General features: G+C 37.8%; 1 protein-coding gene across 1 annotated transcript in view; it reads left to right on the top strand.

The window, feature by feature from the left end:
• LOC136863997 (sodium-dependent nutrient amino acid transporter 1) overlaps positions 1-27,580 on the top strand; it is a 463,829-nt gene that overhangs the window by 409,081 nt on the left and 27,168 nt on the right. Inside the window, exons 9-12 of the mRNA XM_067140491.2 lie at positions 7,871-7,974; positions 22,253-22,502; positions 25,484-25,606; positions 25,714-25,813. Coding sequence (XP_066996592.2) covers positions 7,871-7,974; positions 22,253-22,502; positions 25,484-25,606; positions 25,714-25,813 — 577 coding nt within the window. The remainder of the gene's footprint in view (positions 1-7,870; positions 7,975-22,252; positions 22,503-25,483; positions 25,607-25,713; positions 25,814-27,580) is intronic.

Raw genomic sequence — 27,580 nt, 5'->3', positions numbered from 1 at the left:
TGTAGTGCACTAAATATCTGTAGGCCTAGGATAGAGAAAGTGAAATCTGTCTGCAAATGAATAAGGGTAGAAGATCTCCAGGACGAGGAAATTGGACAGAAGTACATGGATATGATTAGTGAGAAGTCTCAAACAGTAGACAGTAAGCAGGTTTAGGATATATAAAGACAATGGGTGGCATACAGGGATGCAGTAGTAGAAACAGCAATGGAATGCCTAGGAATAACTGTGTGTAAAGATGGGAAAAAGCCAACATTTTGGTGGAATGATGAAGTGAGAGCAGCTTGTAAACGTAAAAAGGATTATCAGAAATGGCTCCAAACAAGGGCCGATGCAGACAGGAAATTGTATGTAGATGAAAGAAACAGAGCAAAACAAATAGTTGTTGAATCCAAAAAGAAGTTATGGGAAAATTTTGGTAATAACCTGGAAAGGCTAGGTCAAGCAGCAGGGAAACCTTTCTGGACAGTAATAAAAAATCTTAGGAAGGGAGGGAAAAAGGAAATTAATAGTGTTTTGGGTAATTCAGGTAGACTCATAATAGATCCCAGGGAATCACTGGAGAGGTGGAGGGAATATTTTGAACTTCATCTAAATGTAAAAGGAAATCTTCCTGGTGGTGTAGCAAACAACCAAGCTCATGGGGAGGAAGAACATGGTGCTGGTGAAATTATGCTTGAGGAAGTGGATAGGATGGTAAATGAACTCCATTGTCATAAAGCAGCAGGAATAGATGAAATTAGACCTGAAATGGTGAAGTATAGTGGGAAGGCAGGGATGAAATGGCTTCATAGAGTAGTAAGATTAGCATGGAGTGTTGGTAAGGTACCTTCAGATTGGACAAAAGCAGTAATTGCACCTATCTATAAGCAATGAAACAGGAAGGATTGCAACAACTATTGAGGTATTTAAACATAGGAATTTCATTTTGTCCGTATTGAACTGAGAAAGGATGTTAGGAAAAACTTAAAACGGTCCACCTTTTCAATACAAAAATGTTATATTTATTTATAACATGTATTTGCACTTGGAATTAGTTTCGACGCTGTGTTTGCGTCATCATCAGCCAGAATGTGGGAAATAGGCAAGATGTAGGCATTTATATTACACAAGGCGTTACATTAAACAATACACATCTTATAAGGAGATAAAGACAGGGACGAATATAGAAACAAATGAATCGTTGAGAAAACAAAAGTTATACATATTAAAAATAACCTTAACCCTTAACCACATATCTTGCAGTGCGAAAGTGTTCTTCTTGAATGATTCCTGAATATAAAAACACACGCGCACACATTTCTGGAGAGCCAGCAGGCAGGACAAAGTAAAGTGAAACCTTAAGAGTTCTTCTGAGAAGAGTTCCTCATTTTTTCTATGTTCCGACTAACTAATGAAGTCTCCCTTGAGTTCCTGATAAACATACATAACAGGAAATTCTCCTTCATTCTCAACAATAGCTCTAAAGACCAACGGTAAAATTTTTATTTTAAATATTGTGCAGAGACGTGAAAGCATGATTTTGAACATGATATAACTCCTTCATATAACCCAGTTTTTTAATACAAGGTGTTGCATTAAATAATACACATCTTACGAGGAGATAAAAACAGGGACGAATGTAGAAACACATGCATCGTTGAGAAGGCAAGTTATACATATTAAAAATAAGCTTAACCACATAACTTGCATTGCGAAAATATTTGCCTTGAATGATTCCTGAATACAAAACGCGCGCGCACACACTTCTAAAGAGCCAGCAGGCAGGAAAAAGTAAGGTGAAACCTTAAGAGTTATTCTGAGAAGAGTTAATCATTTTTTATGTTCCCACTAACTAATGAAGTCTCCCTTGAGTTCTTGATAAACATGCACAACAGGAAATCCTCCTTAACTTTCAACAATAGCTATAAAGACCACGGTAAATTTCATTTTTAAATATTGTGTAGAGACGTGAAAGCATGATCTTGAATATAATATAACTCCTTCATTTAATCCAATTTTTTACACAAGGTGTTACATTAAACAATACACATCTTACGAGGAGATAAAAGCAGGGACGAATGTAGAAACAAATGCATCGTTGAGAAAGCCAAAATTATACATATTAAAAATAAGTTTAACCACACAACTTGCAGTGCGAAAATATTTGCCTTGAATGATTCCTGAATACAAGACGCACGCGCACAGGAATCATTCAAGAAGAACACTTTCGCACTGCAAGATATGTGGTTAAGGTTATTTTTAATATGTATAACTTTTGTTTTCTTAACGATTCATTTGTTTCTATATTCGTCCCTGTCTTTATCTCCTTATAAGATGTGTATTGTTTAATGTAACGCCTTGTGTAATATAAATGCCTACATCTTGCCTATTTCCCACATTTTGGCTGATGATGACGCAAACACAGCGTCGAAACTAGTTCCAAGTGCAAATACATGTTATAAATAAATATAACATTTTTGTATTGAAAAGGTGGACCGTTTTAAGTTTTTCCTAACTATTGAGGTATCTCATTGATTAGTATACCAGGCAAAGTATTCACTGGCTTCTTGGAAGGGAGGGTGTGATCAGTGGTTGATAGGAAGTTGGATGAAAACCAGGAGGAGGAGGAGGAGGAGGAGGATAAGGAGGAGGAGGATAAGGAGGAGGAGGAGATAGAGTATTCATACTTTTAAAATTTATAGCTTGATTTACATATATAAAATCATTAATAGTAATGGTTGGAAACTTTCACATAATGATTCCATGCCTCTAGAATAGAATATTACAGGATATTGAACATTTAATTTCTTGAAATATATATGGATGGTGTTATGCATCACTTGACCAAGCGCCAAAAGTAGATTTTGAGATATTGACACAAACGCAAAATCCTTTGTATTAATTCACATTTCCTGTTAAATGTGAGGTATTCTATACCAGAATGAAGACAGAAATATAAATTTTCTTCTTAATGTATAAAATTTAGGGATATTGGAAGTATATTGTCGTAATCTGAGTTAATGGCGCTTGGTCACTTGATGCTTTATTGCGGTTACCTTAGTTTTTTGTTTTGCATCACTTGACCAACAAATAAAATTGTCATTTAGTGATCGAATGGACTTTAAAAAATTCAGTGCAGTGTAAAATATGATACTTGTTAACTAATGTTATTGCTTATTTAAGTTCAGGATTAAGTTAGGCATAACAGAATACAACATGACATAGAAAAACATGAATTTTAGAATATAGTATAGAAATTACACTGGTGTAACATAATGCAGGATTTTAAGAATTTTCGAGTTCAAAATCCATATTTCCACAATCATACCCATCTATATCATCGTCTATTCCAGGATCACTAAACAGGTCCTTATAGAAATGCTTAGCATCATTGGGAATTAGCTTCATGAGGGAGCGCAGGTCGTTCAGCTTCGCTTCTGAGACTGGTTTGCCATTGGGCCATAACAGAGTGAGCAGACAATGTAGAGCTGATCCATTTTCATTCTGAAGTCGGCGATGAACTTAAATAGATCAATGAAAATTTAAGTACATTTAGTAACGCATTTAACATACCTGAAATTCGTTTACTGCAGTCAAGTGTTGTTGGTTAACTTTTGGTGGAGAGAATGTTGTGGGATCTACACCTTCAGTTGCACGTTTCTTATCAGATTCTTCCAAACCAATTGGAACAGCTTCCTCTGTTGTATTATTTTCCTTGAATAGTGGTTCATCGATTACAAAAAAACATATTTTAGGGAAAGCTAGCAAACGTGCATACACATTTTGAATTCCTTATTTACAAGTGTGTTTAACAGGATATTGTATCGTGACATATGATATCTAATAGGTGTAACGGTAACGGGCCGCACCAACTTACCACAAATTCGCATAATGTAACCAAAGAATTTCGGTTATCTGTCAATGAACTCAGCGTTATGAAGCTGTTCGTCGACTGCCAGTGATCTGCGTTTATTGAAATGGGCATAGCGTTTGCAGGTGTGATGGAACCCTCTAAAATATCCTTGGATTCCTAAGATAGGAACGTATTTTAAATACATAAAACAATACCTATAAGCTCTGATTTGTGAATTAACAGAAGATCATTGAAGCATCTGATTCTTCGCTAACAAGAGAATTCGCTTAGACCAAGATATATGATGATAATGTTCCATTGCTATGTTCTTAGACTTAAGCACTTATTACCAAAATGAGGGATTTCAGTGAATAAAGAAATGACACATTGCAGAGAAACAATGCAAATTTGAAAGCTGTGTAACAAGGAAGAAAACCTGCGCGTGAATCTGCAACACGGGAATCCACATTTAGCATCATACGACCAAGTGACTGCACACGTGTCGTGTGGTTATTTGATGCATAATTCAGACTCAGAAATGGTGGTTGGTCACTTGATGCAAAACTTCAATTTAATGATTGAGAGGTTGGCCTTTGGTCAAAATGCATTTCCTGCGAAATCATCATTGAGAATAAAAGTCCGAACTATAACCTATGTAAAGTTTACACCTTTAGCTACCAGATGGGGCAATAATCTAAAAATATCCATTTTGGCGCTTGGTCAGTTGATGCATAACACCATCCATATGACAGGATACCGAGGGAGAAGATGTTCGCCATACTGGGGGACTATAGAATTAAAGGTAGATTATTAAAATCAATCAGAGGCATTTATGTAGACAGCTGGGCTTCAGTGAGAATTGATGGTAGAACGAGTACTTGGTTCATGGTACTTACAGCGATTAGACAAGGCTGTAATCTTTCACCTTTGCTGTTCATAGTTTACATGGATCATCTACTGAAAGGTATAAACTGGCAAGGAGGGATTCAGTTAGGTGGAAATGTAGTAAGCAGTCTGGCCTATTGCTGACAACTTGGTCTTAATGGCAGATTGTACCAAAAGCCTGCAGTCTAATATCTTGGAACTTGAAAATAAGTGCAATGAGTATTGTATGAAAATTAGCCTATCGAAGACTAAATTGATGTCGGTAGGTAAAAAATTCAACAGAATTGAATGTCAGATTGGTGATACAAAGCTAGAACAGGTAGATAATTTCAAGTATTTAGGATGTGTGTTCTCCCAGGATGGTAATATTGTAACAGTAAGTGTAGAATATGTCGGCTAGCAATGCATGAGGCTTGACACAGGGTGTGTCCAGTCTCTATCTGAATTGTTACAGAAGAGAGGGTAGCAAGAAATAAGTTTTTAAGTTTGTTGAAGTGTTTCTTCGTAAAGTAAAGGTCAAAATTGAACATCACCTCATTACAGTGGTTGCAGTAAGTGTCTCTCTCCGGATGGGCTGGAACTGGTACACTGCGGGTTCGCAATGTTCACTTACAGCTGCACCATCTTCCGAGAAGGTCTGGAATATCTCGAATTTCTGGAATATCTCGAATTTCTGGAAGTTCTCGTCATTTTAGGAGCACTTTTAGAAATGGGTACGATACTGCACTAGTTTTCGAACAAACTCGTAAGGTATTCAATCTCTGCACAAACAAAGTGATTATTATTATTAACAATTTCAAACAGATCACAGGTAACGATAGACTATCCCTAAAGTCTGATCGCACTTGATAATTATGATATAACGTCACTGACGTCGAAGTTAACACAGTCAATAAAATAAGAAATCAAATTGAACTCTTAATGTTAATTGAGATTGAATCTGTGATGTATCAGCCACTTACGAAAGAAAATAAACAGGTCACTGTATCACAGTCAAATATGAATAATGTGGGCTGAATAATAACGCAGAAAAGAAAGTATTTCACTTGTTATCACTTTCAAGTTCACACAGTTTTATTTCGAATTGATCCTTGAAATAAACTGCAACTAAAGAATCTTACTTTGTGAATTTAGTTCTGTTCACAATTAAATAATGTTGAAATGAAAACACTGTTTATTTTAGAACTGTACTGAGTTCGACGCAAGTCCTATCCTATGAAATAATAATAATTTTGTGTGGCTATTTCTAGCCGAGTGCAGCCCTTGTAAGGCAGACCCTCCGATGAGTGTGGGCATCCTATGAAATAATAAATGTCGTATGCACGTTAATTACACCAATTTATTTAATCCCAGATTTGAGACTAAGTTCTACCAAGAATCTGATCACTTGGAAAAAATCTAAGTTCGTTGACACTGTTAAACTCAGTTAATTATGTCAGTAACCTGATAAAGTAAACGTACAGTTCGAAGAAATATTCTATCACCTTGGTAAATTTAAGTACTAAATCGTGTACAGTTTGATGTTTCACTGTTAGAAAAAGTTCTAACACTTGTACATGATTCAGTATTTAAATTTAACAAGTCGATATTTCACTGTCAGAAAAGTTTTATCACTTTTAGAATTCAAATACTGGGTTATGTTAAATCACTTTGTCAAGGAAACGTACAGTTTGACGTTCATTGTCATACAAATTCTATCCCCTCATGAAATTCATACATCAAATTATGTTCAAGTAGTTGGTAAAGTGGAATCGTACTCGTGAGAGAAAATATAAGTTCGAACCACACTGTTCACGTAAATAATTAATCACTTACAATGCACACGCCTTGTAGTGGAACCTTTATTGTCACACGCAACACGATGCTGAAATATTCTAAGCCTGATCAAAGCATTGCAGAGTCAGAGTTCCATAACGCGGACTTAAAACTTTTGTCGAGGTCGAACTGGAGACTTACATTACGGCGGCGGAGTATGACCAACAGGCAACTGACCGGCCTCGACTGTGGCACAAAGTAGACTGGTTTGACAAGCGAAAAGCCTGCCTTTTTATACAGGATCTCGGAGAATTGAGGCTATTTTATCTCATTCAATATCTCCCTTAATATTTGACATATTTCTTCCAAATTCGGGGATAATGATCACGCAAAATTGGGCTACATGATGATGTAGTTCATTTTCCCCTACGTTAATCCAATCAAAAGATATTGATGATAGAATGTTTAGAATTTTCTTTCGGCTGACGTAACTTGGCCTTGACCGAGTTCCTCAGGTCGTGATGTCACAGCTCCACTTCGCTCTCAACTGGCTTGCTTGCAGGCTACCAGATATGATCGCTTGGCATGAAATACAACTTTATACATCGGGGACTCTATCTCGGACCATCATTCCTGGTACAATATAGTAAGTGAGATTGAATCAAGCTGTAGTAAAGCTAATGCAGTGAGCTCACAGTTGCGATCAGCAGTATTCTGTAAGAAGGAAGTCAGCTCCCAGACGAAACTACCTTTACTTTGGTCTGTTTTCAGACCAACTTTGCTTTATGGAAGCGAAAGGTGGGTGGACTTGGGATATCTTATAAGTTAGAAGTAACAGACATGAAAGTAGCAAGAATGATTGCTGGTACAAACAGGTGGGAACAATGACAGGAGGGTACTCGGAGTGAAGAGATACGGGCTAAGTTAGGAAGCTGTACGCATAAACTGGCTTCGGTGGTGGAGTCATGTTAGGCGAATGGAGGAGGATAGGTTACCTAGGAGAATAATGGACTCGGTTATGGAGGGTAAGAGAAGTAGAGGTAGACCAAGACAACGATGGTTAGACTCGGTTTCTAATGATTTTAAGATAAGAGATATAGAACTAAATGAGGCCACAGCACTAGTTGCAAATAGGGGATTGTGGCGACATTTAGTAAATTCACAGAGGCTTGCAGACTGAATGCTGAAAGGCATAACAGTCTATAATGATGATGTATGTATGTATGTAAAATCTGTTTTGTGCATGAAATATCATAAGGTAGGTATTAATGCATTAATTATAATGAGTCTGAGGCTACAGATAGTGTGTCTCAAAATGTACTGAAAATATACGGTACCTAAATATAGTTTTTCCCTGAGACAAAAATAATAAAGTTTAAAACTGTATATTTCCAGGTATGGTATTTTGCCACAATCCAGATGTTCTTTTCTACACAACTTGGTTTTGGAAATCTAACTACTTGTGCTGGGAAGATATATTCCAAACATAATGCAATTTGGTGAGTATTCTAATATAAAATTAATAGATAGATAGATATAGCTTAATTTACTTTCTTCACATGCCTACCTGTTCCATTTGAAATCATACTCAGCTGTCAATTTGTGTTGAGTGTTGTTATAAGCAGTTCGGTAAATTACAGTTTAGTGGTGCAGTAATGTATGGGGTTGCAAATCCATACAAAAAAGCTATGCTGTTCATCTATGTTTCCCTTTTCCTTTTGACACTATATCTCCTTTTGTAATCTGTTCACTGTAAGTCGTTACAGTTTTGTCAGTTTATGAGTTAAATTGATTGTCACTATGTTTAGAATGGTAAATGAATTCCTTCACTGTAGTGATCTCCAGTATCTGATGCATTATTTTCCTCTGCAACCAACTCCTGGGACAGGAATCTTGATTTGTATGAAACATCATGCAAAACTGCCTTCCTAACTGCAATACTAAAATGGACGTGAAAGCTCTCAAGTGTTTGAAGTTCTGAATAGTTCATATCACAATGAATCATTATTTGTGGTTGGCCATAAAAAAGCTAAACATCTTCCAGATGGATAGACTTAACCATTTTCTGAATACCTTTGAATTTCTTTTTATTAACTCTGATGTTTCTTCCACTGTACAGCTTTTCCAAACCAATAAGAAATGAAGCAGTTTAGTTTTTGCAAGATTAAGGGAGTGAATGACACAGCTCTTTATTAAAGGGTAGGCAGTTACCACTCCAGGTTTCGTTGATTCTTAACAAAATTCTTTGCACATTGACACAGAAAAACTTTGCTGCCTTTCTTGGTGAGGAAACTTTCGATGTGCCATTTCCCTACACTGTACTTTTTTGTATTAAAAGGCCGCAATGTGTTAAAATCCATTTTGACATACGCTTTAGGGGTGTAAACACTGTCACTTTTCCATATTTCTCTCTTCAGTGTTCCAAACATGTGGTCACAGGGGATAAACTGAATGATTTGAAAAAAATGTTTATCAGTGTCTGTCAATGCATTTTAACAGGGTGCTCTGTCTGAAAACATGTACTTCTTTAACATTCTTCTATATGTAGTTTCCAACATAGTAAAACAGGAATGAACTAACCTCATTTGCTCCCCTTTTGGCTTCACCTTCGTGATATAGGTACACTGTGGAATGTCTGGAATTTACATCGTAAATGCAGAAACAGTTAATCCATAGCTGACTTAAATAGTGCTTCCAGCACAATAATATTTTGCAGTAGCAGACTTTTGCATAGTCAACAGCTAGTCCAATGATGTCATCCCCACAAACATATTCTTGCTCAGTTATTTTAATGAAGTTACAAAACTTCCTGCTGCACTGCTTGTAAATGTCCAGCTCATGTTGAGCAGCTCTTTTACTACTGTCACTTATATGTAGACGTTTTAGCTTAGCCTCAAGTTCCTCACATTTGCCACGTACATCAATTTGAGGACAACCGAAAAAAATTTTTTAATGTTCACGAAAATGTTTCTTACAGAAGTCTTATTTCACATTTAATTATGAATACTTAATGAGGAACATTTCATGCATAGCTTTCAGATCCGAACATGCTTCTAAGTATTTCATTTCCTTCACAGTACAGTGAGTTTCTTTGAGTGGGTGAGATCTGATGTGTCAATCCATCAGATTAATTAAATTTTCAAAAATTTTGGTAGTGCATGGATTTGTTGCGCACGTGTCCTTTGGAATTTGACCTTTAACTAGCTATTGACAAATATGGAAAGCATGTTTCTGTGATACAGCCTGAAGACTGAGAAAAGCACGTTTGTGGACACTAACCCGTTGTTTCTTGATGCTATCGATTTCACAGACAATTTTTCTTGGCCTCTTTTTTGTAATGTCACCTGCCACGACTAACCATTTTAGAAACACATCCTGACTGTTTTTGTTGCCAATGTGTAAAGAGTTTGAAAACATCTCGATGCAATCATTCTCTCTGATACATTCGGCATCTGAAATGAAGTAATCACCAAGCTGTGGATTTTATATCACATTAAACTTATTAAGTGGGTAAAGAACAAAACATTTAATTTACCTGCAATCAACACCAATAGATTTTCCAGGAACTGCTTTCCCACTATGGCAACCCGTGAACTCTTGCTTCTTTAATTCTCTCCCTCTTGTGCTCACTGTCATTTTGCTTTCATTTGGGAGACATTTTGAAATACATGTTGAACCTAATAAATTTTAGACATTTTGAAATTCTACATTCAGTAATTTACAGCAACCATCAACAATAACAATATGACACATCACGAAGTTGGCACCAAGTTAACACTTCATTAATAGTTATGGATCCAACTTATCACTAATTGTTTAGCTGAAGATGATCAGATTCTTTATCGAAACTAGTACTAAGACGGTAAGAACTTTGAATGAATACAAAAGTTAATTTTAATTATCTCAACTCTGATGTATTGATTAGGTGGATCTATAACTCATATTTCCGTTAATAAAGTCATATCCATCAGTACAGGCCTCAACATGAAAATAAAGTTAATTTACTGGTGCATTAAGCTTGCTGTGTGTTGCAAGCTGTTGGCAATCTGTCAGTGGGACGTGACGTGTGGTGGAGAAAGGAATAAAGTCGCTGACGTAGTTCCTTTCTCCTCAGTATGTAAAAAAAATCAACCTCTTGTTTCTCCCACAGGGAGCAGCCAAACATAGTCTGTTTCATGATAGTAAGGTGCGTCTTGGTCTGTATAATACGTTTACATAAAGGCAATGGACAAAAAGTGAGTTACAACTAGTTCCTTTCTCCACCAACCGATTCAATTAACATCAACACCATGCAATCCACATTGAAGTTCTTGCCATTCCTTCAGTAAGAAGTGTTTTCACTTAACTCCTCCTTTATTCACTACTGTTTACACTCTGTAGACAATTACCTGCCAATTAATGGGTAATTGGATGGGATTGTAAATAAAATGGTTGATATTTTACATACTGAGGCGAAAGGAATCAAGTATCTGACTGCACGTCACCTCCCAACAACAGATCGCCCACAGCTTGCAGCGCGCAGCAAGCTTAACACACCAATAAACAAATGGGATTGTAAATAAAGGGTACAGATCTCTGCACATGGTTATGAGGGTATTTAGGGGTTGTAGTAAGGATGTAAAGGTGAGGGCGTATAAGTCTCTGGTAAGACCCCAACTAGAGTATGGTTCCAGTGTATGGGACCCTCACCAGGATAATTTGATTCAAGAACTGAAAAAAGTCCAAGGAAAAGCAGCTCGATTTGTTCTGGGTGATTTCTGACAAAATAGTAGCATTACAAAAATGTTGCTAAGTTTTGGTTGGGAAGACTTGGGAGAAAGGAGATGAGCTGCTCGACTAAGTGATATGTTCCAAGTTGTTGCTGGAGAGATGGCGTGGAATGACATTAGTAGACAAATAAGTTTGAGTGGTGTCTTTAAAAGTAGAAAAGATCATAATCTATATATATATAAAATAGCTTGTCCTGACTGACTGACTGACTGACTGACTGACTGACTGACTGACTGACTGACTGACTGACTGACTGACTGATTCATCATCGCCGAGCCAAAACTACTGGACATAATTAAATGAAATTTTGGCGATACATTCATATTAAGATCTAGGTGCTCGCTAAGAGAGGATTTTTGGATATTCCGTCGCTAAGGGGGTGAAAAGGGGGGTGAAATTTTAAAATGAGGGTATCTATATCTCAAAACTTTAAAAGTTTACAAATGTAAAACTTGGTATTTAGAATCTTCTTTAAAAATAAGGAAACACGTGCTTTTTTGTTTTCAGAAAATCCCAATAGGACGGGTGAAAAAGGGTGAAAAAGGGGTTGAATGCTTTTAATCGGGATACCGGTACTTATACCTCAGAAACTGATGGTATTACAGACCTAAAAATTGGTACTTTTGATCTCCTTTAAAAATAAAGAAACACATATTTTTTGTTTTTGGAAAATCTAGTTAATGGGGGGTGAGAAGGGGGTGACTTTTTAAAATGAGTGTATCTATATCACAAAACTTTTAAAGTTTATGGATGTAAAAATTAGTATTTAGAATCTCCTTTAAAAATAAAGGAACACGTATTTTTTTGTTTTCAGAAAATCCCAAAAGGACGGGTGAAAAAGGGGTTGAATGCTTTTAATCAGGATACCGGTACTTATATCTCAGAAACTGAAGGTATTACAGACCTGAAAATTGGTACTTTTGATCTCTCTTAGAAATAAAGAAACATGTATTTTTTGTTTTTGAAAAATCCAATTAATGGGAGGGTGAAATGGGGGGTGAATTTTTAAACTGAGTGTATCTATATCTCAAAACTTTGAAAGCTTACAGATGTAAAAATTGGTATTTAGAATCTTCATTAAAAATAAAGAAACACGTATTTTTTTGTTTTTGGAAAATCCAATTAATTGGGGTGAAAAGGGGGTGAATTTTTAAAATGAGTGTATCTATATCACAAAACTTTTAAAGTTTATGGATGTAAAAATTAGTATTTAGAATCTCCTTTAAAAATAAAGAATCACGTATATTTTTGTTTTCGGAAAATCCCAATAGGAAGGGTGGAAAAGTGTGAAAATGTTTTGAATGCCTTTAATGAAGCTAATTATATTTCAGAACCTGAAGATATTACAGACCTGAAAATTGGTATTTGGGATCTACTTTAAAAATAATAAAGAAACATGTATTTTTCATTTTTGGAAAATCCAAATAATGGGGGTGAATTTTTAAAATGATCGTATCTACATCTTAAAATTTTACAGATGTGAAAATTGGTATTTTGAATCTCCTTTAAAATAAAGAAACATGTATTTTTTGTTTTCGGAAAATCCCAATAGGAGGGGTGTAAAAGGGTGAATAATGGGTTGAATGCCTTTAATGAGGATACATATATCTCAGAAACTGAAGATATTACAGAACTGTAAATTTGTATATGGGATCTCCTTTAAAAATAAAGAAACACGTATTTTTTTGTTTTTGGAAAATCCAATTGATGGCGGTTCAACAGGAGTGACATATTGGGGTGAATTTTTTGAAAGACTATATCTACAGAATATCTGAGAAACATAGAATGTTACAGACGTAAAAAGTGATATTTGGAATCTCCTGTAAATGTAAAGAAACATAGGCGATTTGTTTTTGGAAACTCCTTTTAAGGGGAACTAAAAAGGGGTGAAATTTTAAAATGAGAATTTATACAGTATATCTCAAAAAACTTAGCATGTTACAGGAGTGAAAAATGGTATTTTTATCTCTATTAAAAATAAGGAAACGTGTATTTTTAGTTTTCGGAAATACCACTTGGGTGGAAGGGGGGGAGGTAACTGAAAATGGTGTTAAAGTCTTTTAATTAGGCTACTGTTATCTCAAACATGAAGATGTTACAGACGTGAAATTCGATATTTGGAATCTGCTTTACTACTACTGTTATTTGCTTTACGTCCCACTAACTACTTTTTGTCTTCGGAGACGCCGAGGTGCCGGAATTTAGTCCCGCAGGAGATCTTTTACGTGCCAGTAAATCTACCGACACGAGGCTGACGTATTTGAGCACCTTCAAATACCACCGGACTGAGCCAGGATCGAACCTGCCAAAAGGCCAGCGCCTCAACCGTCTGAGCCACTCAGCCCGGCGAATCTGCTTTAAAAGCAAAAAACGCGAATTATCGGAAAATCCAATGAATGGGGGTGGGGGGGGTGAAAGAATTGAAAAAATAATTGACTTAATTGTATGGGAATACTTACATCTAATAAAATCTAAATTTGTTAGGGCCTACAGACATGAAAATTGGTATTTGGATCTCCTTTAAAAACAAAAAAAAAAAAAAAAAAGCCCGTTTGGGGGGGGGGGTAAATATCTTGGGGGGCGGGAGTGAAAAGGAGTTGAATACCTTTCATGAGGACACATAAATCAAAAATTGAAGAAGTTACAGTCGTGATAATTGGTATTTAGAAGATCCTTTACTATTAAAGAAACAAGTAATTTTGCCGGAATATTCACTTGGGGGGGGGGGGGAGTGTGAAAGTGAAGAAAAGTGAATTATTTTAATCTCAAAATGGAAGGTAATATACGTAAACAATGGTGTTTGGAATCTTCTTTAAACATAAAGAAACACGCCTTCTTTCAGTTTTTTTGGGGGGGATGGGGGATAAATAAACTTAATGGCGATGGGGTGTTAAACGAGGCAAGACCAATTGATTTTACTGTTCATAATGTATTTATAAGGAGCCTCCGTTGCTCAGGCGGCAGCGCACCGGCCTCTCACAGCTGGGTTCCGTGGTTCAAATCCCTTTCTCTCCATGTGACATTCGTGCTGGACAAAACTGAGGCAGGACAGGTTTTTCTCCGGGTACTCCGGTTTTTCCTGTCATCATTCATTCCAGCAACACTGTCCAATATAATTTCATTTCATTTGTCATCCATTAATCATTGCCCCAGAAGAGTGCGACAGGTTTCGGTTGCCGGCACAATTCCTATTGTCGCCACTAGATGGGGTCTTTATTCATTCCATTCCTGACCCTGTCAAATGACTGGAAACAGGCTGTAGATTTTCGATGTACTTATTCTGATCATAAACCGATCATTTTTAATCTTTCCTGGGTTCATTTTCAAGAGCCATCTTTTCCTTCGGAGAACGTTCTTAGATTACAGTAGATTCTCCTGGCATATAAATAAAAATTTAAACACATTTGAAATAAACGATAGGAATGAGATTGTCTGGCCAATTGTTCACCTCTATAATAAGGTTAATAATGCACGGAAGTATGTCATTCGTATGGCCAGAAATCCCCCACACTTGCCTACGCGCGACAATGGTGCTGGTCACATTCTCAACAATGACAATGGCAGCAGATGTAATTTACTGCATCTTGCATCTTGCTGTTGGGTCCAGAACATCTATAATAATAATAATAATAATAATAATAATAATAATAATGTTCTGGACCGTCGTCAAATGTGCGGACTGCGCTGGAAACGGGTCCTGGATGGGTAATGACTAAGAATGCAGTCCAGTCGCGGGTTCAGACCGCAAAGGCACCCAAGACGACACCACGCCTGATCTCCTGAAGGATTTGTTCCATATTAAAAATGCTTATAGGAAAAGATGGCAAAGATTTAGGGACCCAAGTGACCGGGTGGAATACCTGGAACTAGCTCGGGAAGTACGAAATCGATTGCTGGAAAGAAAGATTGAAAATTGGGAGGAAACTTGCCGTAATCTATTAGAAAACGAGTCAGATCGCGAATTTTGGCGGATTCTCTCAGAAAAAGTCAGATAGCGAATTTCAGCAGATTATATATAAAACAATAAGCATTCAAATATAAATTTCAGTATAATACCGTAGCAAAGCACGGGTATCTTGCTAGTATGAAGATAAAGTTGGAATTCAAGAGGACAAATTGGGGCAAATATTTGTTTATAGGAAGGGGAGTTAGGGATTGGAATAGCTTACCAAGGGAGATGTTCAATAAATTTCCAATTTCTTTGAAATAATTTAAGAAAATGCTAGGAAAACAAGTAGGGAATGTGCCACAAGGGCGACTGCCCTAAATGCAGGTCAGTAGTGATTGATTGACCAGTGTTCCATGAATTACATTATGCATTTCAGCCAATTAGCAGCCATTCATTTATAATTTTCTAACAAAGAGAGAGTGAGTAAAGCAAATTACTTCTTCGTTGTAGCTTAAATACTCTTGTGCAATGTTCACAGGTTGAATATTTTGCTTGTCATTCTCAGTTCCCCACACAGGTAAGCAGATATAATTTGTGAATCAATTAGACTGCAGAAGCTTCATGGATGAATTCTTTTTTGCTAGTGGTTTAACGTCACAGTAACGTATTAAAGATTATCAGTAACACAAGTATGGGAAAGGGCTGGTATTGGGAAGGTAGCGGCCATAGCCTTAATTGATGGATGAATTATTAATAATAATGTTATTGGCTTTATGTCCCACTAACTACTTTTACGGTTTTCGGAGATACGAGGGTGCCGGAATTTAGTCCCGCAAGAGTTCCTTTACGTGTCGGTAAATCTACCAATATGAGGCTGATGTATTTGAGCCCCTTCAAATACCACCGGACTGAGCCAGGATCAAATCTGCCAAATTGAGGTCAGAAGGCCAGCACCTCAACCATCTGAGCCGCTCAGCCCGGCAGATGGATGAATTAAAGTGACCTTCAAAATTATCTCTAATGCATGAATTGCCAACAATGTCAGAATCTGTTTAGAAAGAATGATATAATGTAGCAAACTCTTATCTCACATATTAAAATTTAAGTTAAAAATAGCACTAAGTATAGCATCAGAATAATGGTTGCCGGCATCGCTTGTTGCGATATGCAGTTTTTGTTTCATCCAAAAGGTGACAGTAATAGTCTGCATTAATTGTCCTTTGTTCGTGAAGAAAATCCACCAGCAAAATGCCCGCGGAGTCCCAGAAAATGGTTGCAAGCACCTTTCCAGCGGATGCGATTGTTTCGGCCTTGACCAGACCTTCTTCGTCTCTTCGCCGCCACTCCATGCATGCTTGCTTGCTTTGACTCTGGGGTGTAAAGATGCACCCAAGTTTCATCACAAGTCACAATACGATGCGAGAAATCCTCTCCTTTCTCCTCGTAGCGACTCAGGAGTCTCTGACAAACTTCCAGGTGTGAAGTTTTTTGTTCCTGGTTGAGGAGACGAGGAACCCAACTGGCAGACAATTTTCTGAAATGGAGTTCATCTCGGATGATGGTTTGAACACTTTCGTAACTTATTCCTACGGCTAAAACAATTTGCAAAATTTTTTATTCGCTGATCTTCAACAATAATATCACGAATGGCAACAATGTTATCTGCAGTGATGCTTGTCTACGGTCTCCTTTCATGAGGTTCATTTTCTACAGCTTCTCTTCCTGCCACAAATTTTTTAGCCCACTCATGCACTCGAGTCTGTGAAAGTGATTCTTTCCCAAACGTTTGCTGAGCCGTCTCAAAATTTCGGAAGATTTGGTGCCCTCTTTTGTGAGAAATTTGATAATGATGCATTGTGCAACAGACGTGTGGATCTCTTGCTCACTCATGGCGTACTGAAGCAGCCCAGCTCTCCACCATCGTATGCGCATGCAAACCCCTTCTCCAGACACCCCCACCAACATCCTGGCGAAGCCTCACCTTAAAATTATTACTAACAGCATCAGTACATTCATATTCCCGTTTATATTTGATCAGTGAAATTGATATGGGAAGTTTTCTGGTTACACATTTAGTATTATGTACAAGAAATGATTACCGATGACAGGCCACTCGGATATTTTGAATACGATCACACTCTAATAATACCATCTATAAAAAGATAGCATCATGCGCATCCATGGCTGAGGTGGCAGCTCACTGTCCTCTCACCTCTGGGTTCCTTGGTTCAAATCCTGGGCTCTCCATGTGGGATTTGTGCTGGACAAAGTGGAGACAGGACTCCAGTTTTCCCCATCATCTTTCACTCCAGCAACACTCTCCAATATCATTTCATTTCATCTGTCAGTCATTAATCATTGCCCCAGAGGAGTGAGACAGCCTTCACCAGCTGGCACAATTTCTACCCTCACCGCTAGATGGGGCTTCATTCATTCAATTTCTTACCCAGTCAAATGAAATAGGCTGTGGATTTTCTAAAAGGTAGCAACATGAATAGGAACATACAATAGGATAAACACAATTACAGTCAGCATTGGAAGAGGGAGCAATAGAAAAGGAGACAAGGACAAACTTGGAAATGGAAAAGGACAAGGAAGAACTTCATATCTTCATGCACTGCTGTCTTCAAATAAATCCTGATCATTCCCTATTCTTCTATATCCATTTCTTTTCAGCCTCTGATGAACTTCATACTTCCCCCTAGCATCATCAGGAGGGCAGCTTCACACTCTTTTATTTTTTCCTTCTGCTTTCTTATTTGTATACAATTTGCTTAACGTCGCACTGACACAGGACACAGGTAGGTCTTATAGCAACGATGGGATAGAAAAGATCTAGGAGTGGGAAGAAGGTAACCGTGGCCTTAGTAAGGTGGTGTGAAAATGGGGAAACCACGGCAAACCATCTTCAGGGCTGCTGACAGTGGGATATTGAACCCACTATCTCCCAAATGCAAGCTCACAGGTACATGACCCAAACCATGCGGCCACTTGCTCAGTTTCAACACGATTATACTACTTTGTGTTCCTATTCATATTCTTATATTTCCATGCATGACTTGATTTGTTACTTGTTCCTTCCTTTCCATTACTTTTCATGCAGTGTCAGTCTTGCTATCTCTAAATAGTGTCTGAAACTTCCCAGTGCAAAATGATACTCAGGATATACCGAAGAGCCATTATACAGGGTCCGACAAAAAGACCGGACATTTTCACACCGGCTTTAGCTTTGATTTGAAAAGATGCATGCAGACTGGAGAGGAGAGGATGCCATTTTATTCATGATGGAACTGTGGAATGCTATGCATTGGGCGTTTGTTGTGGAGCATTATTTTGAAGATAGGCGACTGTAACTTTTATGCAGTGAAAACTCTGGCGGCATTTCAATGTGGGTTGAAATGGCAGACTTCCCAGCCACAATATGATATTGCTGTGGGTTAAAAATTTCTGAATGGTCACTGAGGAGACTCCTACATAAAGACTTAAAGTTTTGCCCCTAAAAAACTGGTGGCTGTGCAGAATTTGAGTCCTCGTGTTTATGAAAAACTAAGAGATTTCTCAGTGAAAATGCTGGAAATGATGTGTGATGTCCTGATTATCATGATGAGTGACAAGGCACATTTCTATCTCTGGTCTGACACGAAACCACACAGCCTGCATGATCGTCCCCTCACAGTGTGATGGTTAGAGTAGTGTGGTGAGCAGCTTTGGGATAATTGGACCATATTTTTTTGATGAGGTCGTTCCTGCTGTTACAGTGAATTCAGATCCCTACATTGAAATATTAAGCAGCTTTCTGGCACCAGAACTACACAGATGCTGTACTGATAAAGGTCAACATTGGTTCCAGCAAAATGGTATGACAACACATATCTAGATCTTCAATGGCAGTTTTAAGCCGTATGTGCCATGGACGTGTCATTTCCTGCCGTACTGATGTTCCATGGCCTAATAAATAATAATATTGTTTAAGTCCCACTAACTATTCTTACGGTTTTCGGAGATGCTGAGGTGCAGGAATTTAGCCCTGCAGGTTCTCTTTTACATGCCAGTAAATCTACAGACATGAGGCTGATGTATCTGAGCACCTTCAAATACCACCAGACTGAGCCAGGATCGAACCTGCCGAATTGGGATCAGAAGGCCAGCACCTCAACCGTCTGAGCCACTCAGCCCAGCGTTCCATGAACCTGCTCGTTCGCCCGATCTCAGTGCGTGTGATTTTTTCTTTGTGACTACCTCGAAGGGACAGTTTATAAGGCCGTGCAACGAATTATCTCAAGGAAGCAATTCATCATGAAATTTTGGCGATACCTGAAGAAATTTTACGGCATGCTATGGGGAACTTCAGAAGCAGGCTTGAGGAGTGCGTGAGAAACAATGAGCATAATTTGGAGGGTGTTATTTTCAAAACTTTATTGTTGTTCCAAGACATTTCTTCCTGGCTCTTATTAAATTGCAACAATGTTTATTTTCAATGAACAAATAAATATCAACATACATTTAAGTAGGTCTTTTTTTTTTTTAATTTCAAAAACCATCAGATCTTTTTGCTGGCCCCTGTTTTATGAGCACCCACCCAAAGATATTTATCATTCCAGCAACATAGGAGAGGCAAACTTGACAAGCTGGCAGCATGGTGTATATAGTACAGGTCTCCAGGCTCGTTAGTTGTATCCCCAGTTTCAGAATAGGAAAAGCATGCGATGCCTCCAAATTTGGTAGAGATCAGATTGCAGTGGCACAGTAAGCAAAAGGCATCTTGCCTATTTACATTACCAAAATAATGAGTACTAGGAAGTGATAAAATGTTAAAATTCTCAACTAACATATCAATCATCTTTGTACTTCTGTATGATAATCCACTTAACGTAACCTCACCTGAGATAGAGAGTTGGGTGTTTCATTCAGTACATTGCTTGCAGATTATGAAGTTCAGATTATAAATTAAAGACACATCTTGTCATTTAAGCAGTTTTTAGATCACAGAAAACACAATTAAATGCTACAACTGAACCAGATACATGATACACTATGAAAGTAAACCACCACAGGACTATCATAAGAATAATAAAACTATCCCAAATAATGGGATGAATACTAGGACAATAGTGACTAAGAAAAATCACACAAATGACTACAGAATTGCTGATGATCTTATACCAGTTGAAAGTATAATTATATTTGAGCAAAAGGCATCGCACTTGAAAGTGGAGTCATGACCTTCTCCACATTTTATTTTAAATTTTTAATAAGATTTAAATGTTAGCAAATTTTGTAAGATGAGTCAGCTGCAGATAAAGCAAATAGCCTCTAATATTAGAATGAACGGTTCTGGAATTGAAAGTATAGCCTCACTGTAAGGTTAATGACATTTTTTTCAAGAATAGGTTATAAAGCAGGACTGCATGAGAACAAAAATTCCAGCACAGGCTCGTGTATAGAAAAGGAGCATTTTCCTTGTGGGATAGCGTATTAATCGTTTTACTCCTGCAAAGCAAGAGCAGAAGCATAGCCATGAAGATGACTGCATGGGGCGGCTTTACCAGCTCACTGTATCGGAAACTTCCGCTCTCCGCTTTCTCTCTCACATTTTTTCATGTTGTTACAACACAATGAGTTGATTTTTTTCTTTTTAAATATTGTTCGGTCAAATATAATTTCATATGTTTTAATCAGGTTCATTTATGTGTAGCTTCCCTTCCCAGCTTCTTCAAAGTCTCTACCTGGTATGAGGGTAGGAACTTCCTCCACAGTATACAGTTTCTCCAACATACTGGAATATAGTACCAGAACAATTACCTCTTAGACAGTGACGCTGTCTCTCAGGCCGGGAGATTTGTTACGGTGAAGATGATGTGCGGACAAGGTGAGGGGGTGAGCTGCCGTGGCCTATACTACGAACTGTCCCGGCATTCGCCTTAGTGCAGGAGAATGGAAAACCGTTCTCAGGACAGCCAACGGGTGGAGCCAGGCGTGAAGTCCGGCACTGTGCCCCAGGCCTGTCTCCTGAATGCAGAGGCGTAGAGCCACGGTAGAGCCGTGGCCAACTTTCCTCTGCTCAGTTGGCCGGTCAGAGTACTGTGCTGTTGGACCACGGGAAAGCCTTGGCCTCTTAAGGAACGAAACCCAAGGGCCGAAACCCACTCTGCATCCACCGACCACAAATCGCTATGAACAGCGTCATTATACCCTCATTCCATATGAAAACTGCAGAGAGGTTTGGAATGTAATCTAGGCTTTTGGCACACAGTCTAATGATTAAAAATTACCCTAGTGACCAACATTCTGATGGTGAATTTGTTTTCCACCAACAGGACTCAAACTGGCTAACGGGTGTCAGAACATATAGCCACCAGGTGGGCTCTTTCCTAATTGAGGGGCATAATGGTTGAGTGGCATAGTTGCTGAATTCTCACCAAGGTGGCTGTGGTTCAAGTCCCAGCAAATAAATGTTATATTTTTGAAGGTGAAAACTTGTCACTGTGGTTCTGATTCCATGTAAAACTGGAGGTCACTCAGCAATGATCATGACATCAACAGTGTTATAAAACTGCAAGTTACCGAGCTCGATAGCTGCAGTTGCTTAAGTGCGGCCAGTATCCAGTATTTGGGAGATAGTAGGTTCGAACCCCACTGTCGGCAGCCCTGAAAATGGTTTTCCGTGGTTTCCCATTTTCACACCAGGCAAATGCTGGGGCTGTACCTTAATTAAGGCCACGGCCGCTTCCTTCCCACTCCTAGCCCTTTCCTGTCCCATCGTCGCCGTAAGACCTATGTGTGTTGGTGCGACGTAAAACAACTAGCAAAAAAAAGAACTAAAAGTATGCATGATTTCCTGATAGAAGTTGCTATTCACTATATACAGTACAGTTCAATAATAGAACAATCTGCATTAAGAGATTTGTTATGGTTTAGATTATACTTACCCTTGATATATTACAACACTTGAGATGTTTTTAAATTGATTCTTAAATATTTTGTAACTGAAGTTCTTCTTCATGACATGCTTTCTTTTTTAAATTTGAGATCTAAGGGTACAGTTGTTTTATGTTCTTCATGAGCCTTTCTGACAATATTTTCAATAATTTATATTACTGTATCTGATTTCATTACAGGGTAGCCATCTTGTATGTTGTACTAAATCTCCTAATAGGAATTGCATCTGTTTGCATTGTGTACCTATGGATTGGCCAGCTTGAGTCTGTGGGACATGAGGTTTCTACTGAAATACTACCAGACAGTATTCCTGAGACATTCATATACACTTTAGTGTATGATGTTGCTATATATTGTATCGGCAATATTGATAAACATTGGTTAGCAGTTGTGTACTTCACATTTTTATGCGGAGGATTTGCTTCCATGGTGAGTTGTCCTGTTTTTTTAATATGGATTTTCCTTCATTCCCTGTTACAGTATAATGAAATTAGATTTTGAAATTATATTTAATTTAGAAGAAAATTTGGTGCTTATATTTTTAAAATTCTATTTCTTATATGGATGATGATTCTTATTTATTTTGAACTGATCCTGAGAACTTGTAAATGTTAAATACAGTTATGTGACCAAATGTGTCAACAATAGTCCAATAACTACTCCATCTTCACTATAAGACACGCTCAGCCATCATAGTCACTAGTCTTTTCGCCAATCAACTAACCCTTTCTCAAACATTTGGATTACATTTTGGCAGGAAAACAGTTCAGCCATGAAACAGCTGTTAAAAATGTCTTCATTCAGATAGTTGGATTTTCATAAAACCATTATGAATGCACATTTATCTCAGTGGAAGAAGTGTTCTGTATCTAATGATGTCTAATTTGATAGATAAAAACACACTGTTACAGGGTTCTCATTGTTAGAAATTTCACTACAAAAGCTGACATCTATATATATAAAATAAGAGTTTTGTCTGTACATTGCTCAGAATTAGAAAAGAATTGTATTTCTCTATCGGTCATGCCCACAGTAATAAGGAAATGCATTTTTTACTTTTCCATAATGTCTGTCTGTCTGTCTGTCTGTCTGTCTGTCTGTCTGTCTGTCTGTCTGTCTGTCTGTCTGTACAGGCATCACGAGAAAACGGCTGAAGAGAATTTTATGAAAATCGGTATGTGAAGTCGGGGGATGAGCCACTACAATCTAGGCTGTAAATAATTTTACTCACGCTGAGTGAAATGGTAGTTTAGGGGAAGGCCTAAAATTGAATTCTCAAATATTTATATTATTAGTGATACTATTGATAAATACTACATAACTGAAGTTTATAGAATTAAATTTCCAATTATTTATGTCATACATTGTTACTGTACCAGCTTTGATAACACAGATATTCATGAATTCGTATTTTTGTTGCCAAGTCCATATCAACGCCGAGCCATGAGAAAATGGGTAAACAGAATTTAATGAAAGTCGGTATATAGAGTCGGGGAATAAGAAACTACAGTCTAAGTTATACACAATTTTATTCACCCTGGATGAAATTGTAGTTTAGGGGAAGGTGCCTAAAATTTTAATTTTTAAATACCTATGTTATTGGTCCTATCGAAAAATACTACATAACAAAAGTTATAGAGAACGCTATTTCTGACCATTTATGTTTTATTCAGTTTTACCGTACCGACTATGATAAGAGTGGTATTTCAGAGTCGGAAGAAAACTGAATGTGAAGTCCTACAATACTGAAAGCGCATAACATTGATCAACAATAATATTACATTGACCATTGTTCGTTGTGGTGTTCTTTGTCTCTTACGCTGCCGCTCAACTTAGATAGATGGGATTACTGCTATGTACTGAGTAGAACAGCCTGACTGAATATGGTGGGAAATAGCTGGGGAGTTGCAAAACTTTCTTCTTTAGCATGCCATTCCTCTGGTTCATTCATCTTCTGATACTGCCAGTACGTAACAGACTGGTTCATCATAGTATTACAGCTATTCGATTCCTACTCTGACGCGCTGGTTTGAATGAGCAGTGCGCATACTTATGGCAGAGGCTCACTTAGTAGTAGTAGTAGTAGTAGTAGTAGTAGTAGTAGTAGTAGTAGTAGTAGTATAGTAGTAGTACAATAATTTAGGCCTATTCCAAATTATAGCACTACAATTCACTAAATAACTCAAAATTCAACCCTGAACAGAGCCGTTTCTTAAGAAAAGCTTCTTCCTCTTCACTTTTATAAATTCTACATTCCTTTTATTCCAAATTAGCAGTGAAGAAGGGGTTTCTCCTCTGGCTTGGAGGAAAAATTTACCTCCAAGTCTGGTAGATTTTTCTGCCGCCTGTGTAGTGAACTGGACCTAGGGAAGGTTTTCATTCTCCTCCCCGAAGGGCCACCTATAAGGTAATGCCTTTCTCTGGCCAGGATAGTGAACTGAGATTTTCCAACTCATGGGGTACTCCTAGGAAGCAGATTAGTAAAAGGGCATAGATTTTGCCCAGGGAGTCTCCACTATTCGACACCCCCACCCGGCTGAAATAAGACGAGGTGTGTTCACGGATCACGGCTGTCTGCGGCTTGGTCATTCCACTCTGGAACTTTGAACTGTTAGATCAGCAGCGTAGTACTGTTCATTAAAAGTGAGAAAATGTGTGTTTTCATTTTAATCGCGCCATTTCTACTGACATCTTTGTAATGACCTATGTTCATTTCAGTTGGGAAAACTACTAAGACTGTCTTTCTGAGAATGTAAAAAGGCAGTGGAGAGTGAGTGTGTGCCATTATAATGAAAACTCCCCAACCTGATTCTGACTGATGGTAGGCAAGGGACCTACCATTACAATGAAAATTCCCTAACCCAGTCTTCATATGAGAAAAGACGTTTGGTCACTTTCCCATCGCGCTTCTTTTTTTTTTTTTTGTTTTTTTTTTTTTTTTTTTTGTTTTACATCGCACCGACAATAGATAGGTCTTATTGCGACAATGGGATAGGAAAGGCTTAGGAATTGGAAGGAAGCGGCCGTGGCCTTAATTAAGGTACAGCCCCAGCAATTGCCTGGTGTGAAAATGGGAAACCACGGAAAACCATCTTCAGGGCTGCCGACAATGGGGCTCGAACCCACTATCTCCCGATTACTGGATACTGGCCGCACTTAAGCGACTGCATCGCGTTTCTAGGGTAACATTAAGTGCTATGCAGATTTATACAATCTTGCTCACAATGTGAACACTACCTAACCTAGAATTCTGTATACAATGTAGAATTCTGTAGCGAAGCACGGGTACATCAGCTAGTTTAGTATACAATATTGGTATGATAGTTAAATTATTAGCTTCATTCATGATTAAAACTTATAAAATCCTATACATCATGAAAGGACATCAGAATATTTCTATATGTTTTCAGTTTGCGCTGTTATATACCGCAGTCCAAGGACTTGTCATGGAAATTCGGAAATGGGAATGGTGGCATGTATCTGGTTGTGTGTGCATCATTGGATTCATTATTGGAATAGTACTCTTTGTACCTGTAAGTAGGTCTCCTGTCCCATTAAATCTAAGGATTTTTTTTTTTTTGGCTATTCTACCCTGATATTTAATGTTCTTATGTTTTTTCTTCTCTTTTTTTTCTTTCAGTCACAACTGATGATGGTTCATGTCATCGACCATTATGTGGTTGGAAGGATGGCTCTGGCATCTACGGCTCTAGAAGTTATAGGTTTTGCTTGGATCTATGGTAAATTATTTGATCATATCTCATCATACATATGTTTCTGTTGTGCCCAAATTAAAGATAACTGATTTCATGCAACACATATTTATTAACAACACAATTAAGTCATAATTAAAGAAAATCTGGCTTCCTTTACAACCAATGTCCGCCACCCCAAAGAAACCAAATCTATAACTCTCAATACTGAAATCCACTTTCATTATATAGAAAATTAGCAAGATACCCGTGCTTTGCAATGGCTTGAGAATTAAAGTTATTATTCAAAGTTTTCCAGTTTGGAGAGTCCACTGTCAGCTGAGCCTGTACAATACGTCCTCAGTTCGTACGTCAAACGGTTTTGAGGGAATGATTATTTATTTTATAATCTACCACTCACTTGAACCCCATACGGAAGAATTTGAATATTTTAAACTGTATCTTATTTAACATCTAGGACGTAAAAGCAACCAACCTGTGAAATTATGATTTTGTAAGTCAAACAGTAATGCAGGAATGAATACTCTTTTTAGCGGTGTATAGAAGACCACCCTTCTTAAATAAGTCACCTGGGCAGTGATTTTTCCTTGCAGATCAATTCGGTGCTTGTTACTTGCTCAGTCTGTGGTATGTTGACAGATTAATTAATGATACTGGTGATCCCTTATCCACTTGAAAGGGTACCTGTTGCTGTTGCAGGTCCAAGTTAACCATTACTTCACATGCGTTGTCTTCCTGAGGACCAAGTTTACCATATTTGGTCTACTTCAATTTACACATCCTGCTTCCTTCCTGCTTAGGTCTGTGTACCTTCTGGTGTCTGCTCTGACAAACTAACTGTATATGACTTTTCTTATTACACTTGAAACACTAAGCCTTCAAAAATATACAGTTGCATTTGTCATGGTACCATATGTATAGCAACCTCAACATGATTTAAGTTTTTGGTTACTTGGTTATCTGGTTCCTTAGAGATTTCTTTTCAGTCTACTCCTTCCATAACTTGGTTGTCACTCTATGTGCCCCTGTTGTTCTGTTTGTCTTTCATTTCTGAGATGTGAGTTATTTCTGAACATTCTGTGATCTCTGCTCCTATCTTCTTCATCATTTCGTAAACTTTTGCCTATTCTCTGTACCTCATCTAATGGGAGGTTGCTTCTATTCACTGCCTCAAAGTGAATTTTTTCTTCTGGAGTACGTACCACTAATATGTCCCTTATGAGAGAGTTGGTGTATGATGTACCACAACCTTCCTTGTTACAAACAAACAAACAAACAAACAGACAAAGAAGATTTTGTAGTACCCTGTAATTCAGCGATCCAGTCTGTATGTGTCTGTCCTATGTCAATCAATCACTACTGATCTGCATTTAGGGCAGTCGCCCAGGGGGCAGATTCCCTATCTGTTGTTTTCCTAGCCTTTTCTTAAATGATTGCAAAGAAATTGGAAATTTATTGAACGTCTCCCTTGGTAAGTTATTCCAATCCCTAACTCCCCTTCCTAAAAAAAAATATTTTCCCCAATTTGTCCTCTTGAATTCCAACTTTATCTTCATATTGTGATCTTTCCTACTTTTAAAGACACCACTCAAACTTATTCGTCTGCTGATGTCATTCCATGCCATTTCACCACTGACAGCTCAGAACATCTCACTTAGTTGAGCAGCTCATCTCCTTTCTCCCAAGTCTTCCCAGCCCAAACTTTGCAACACTTTTGTAATGCTAATCTTTTGTCGGAAATCACGCAGAACAAATTGAGCTGCTCTTCTTTGGATTTTTTCCAGTTCCTGGTGA

This window comes from Anabrus simplex, chromosome 2, assembly GCF_040414725.1.
Source record: "Anabrus simplex isolate iqAnaSimp1 chromosome 2, ASM4041472v1, whole genome shotgun sequence".
Taxonomy (NCBI): domain Eukaryota; kingdom Metazoa; phylum Arthropoda; class Insecta; order Orthoptera; family Tettigoniidae; genus Anabrus; species Anabrus simplex.
This window is presented reverse-complemented; position numbering and strand designations above follow the sequence as displayed.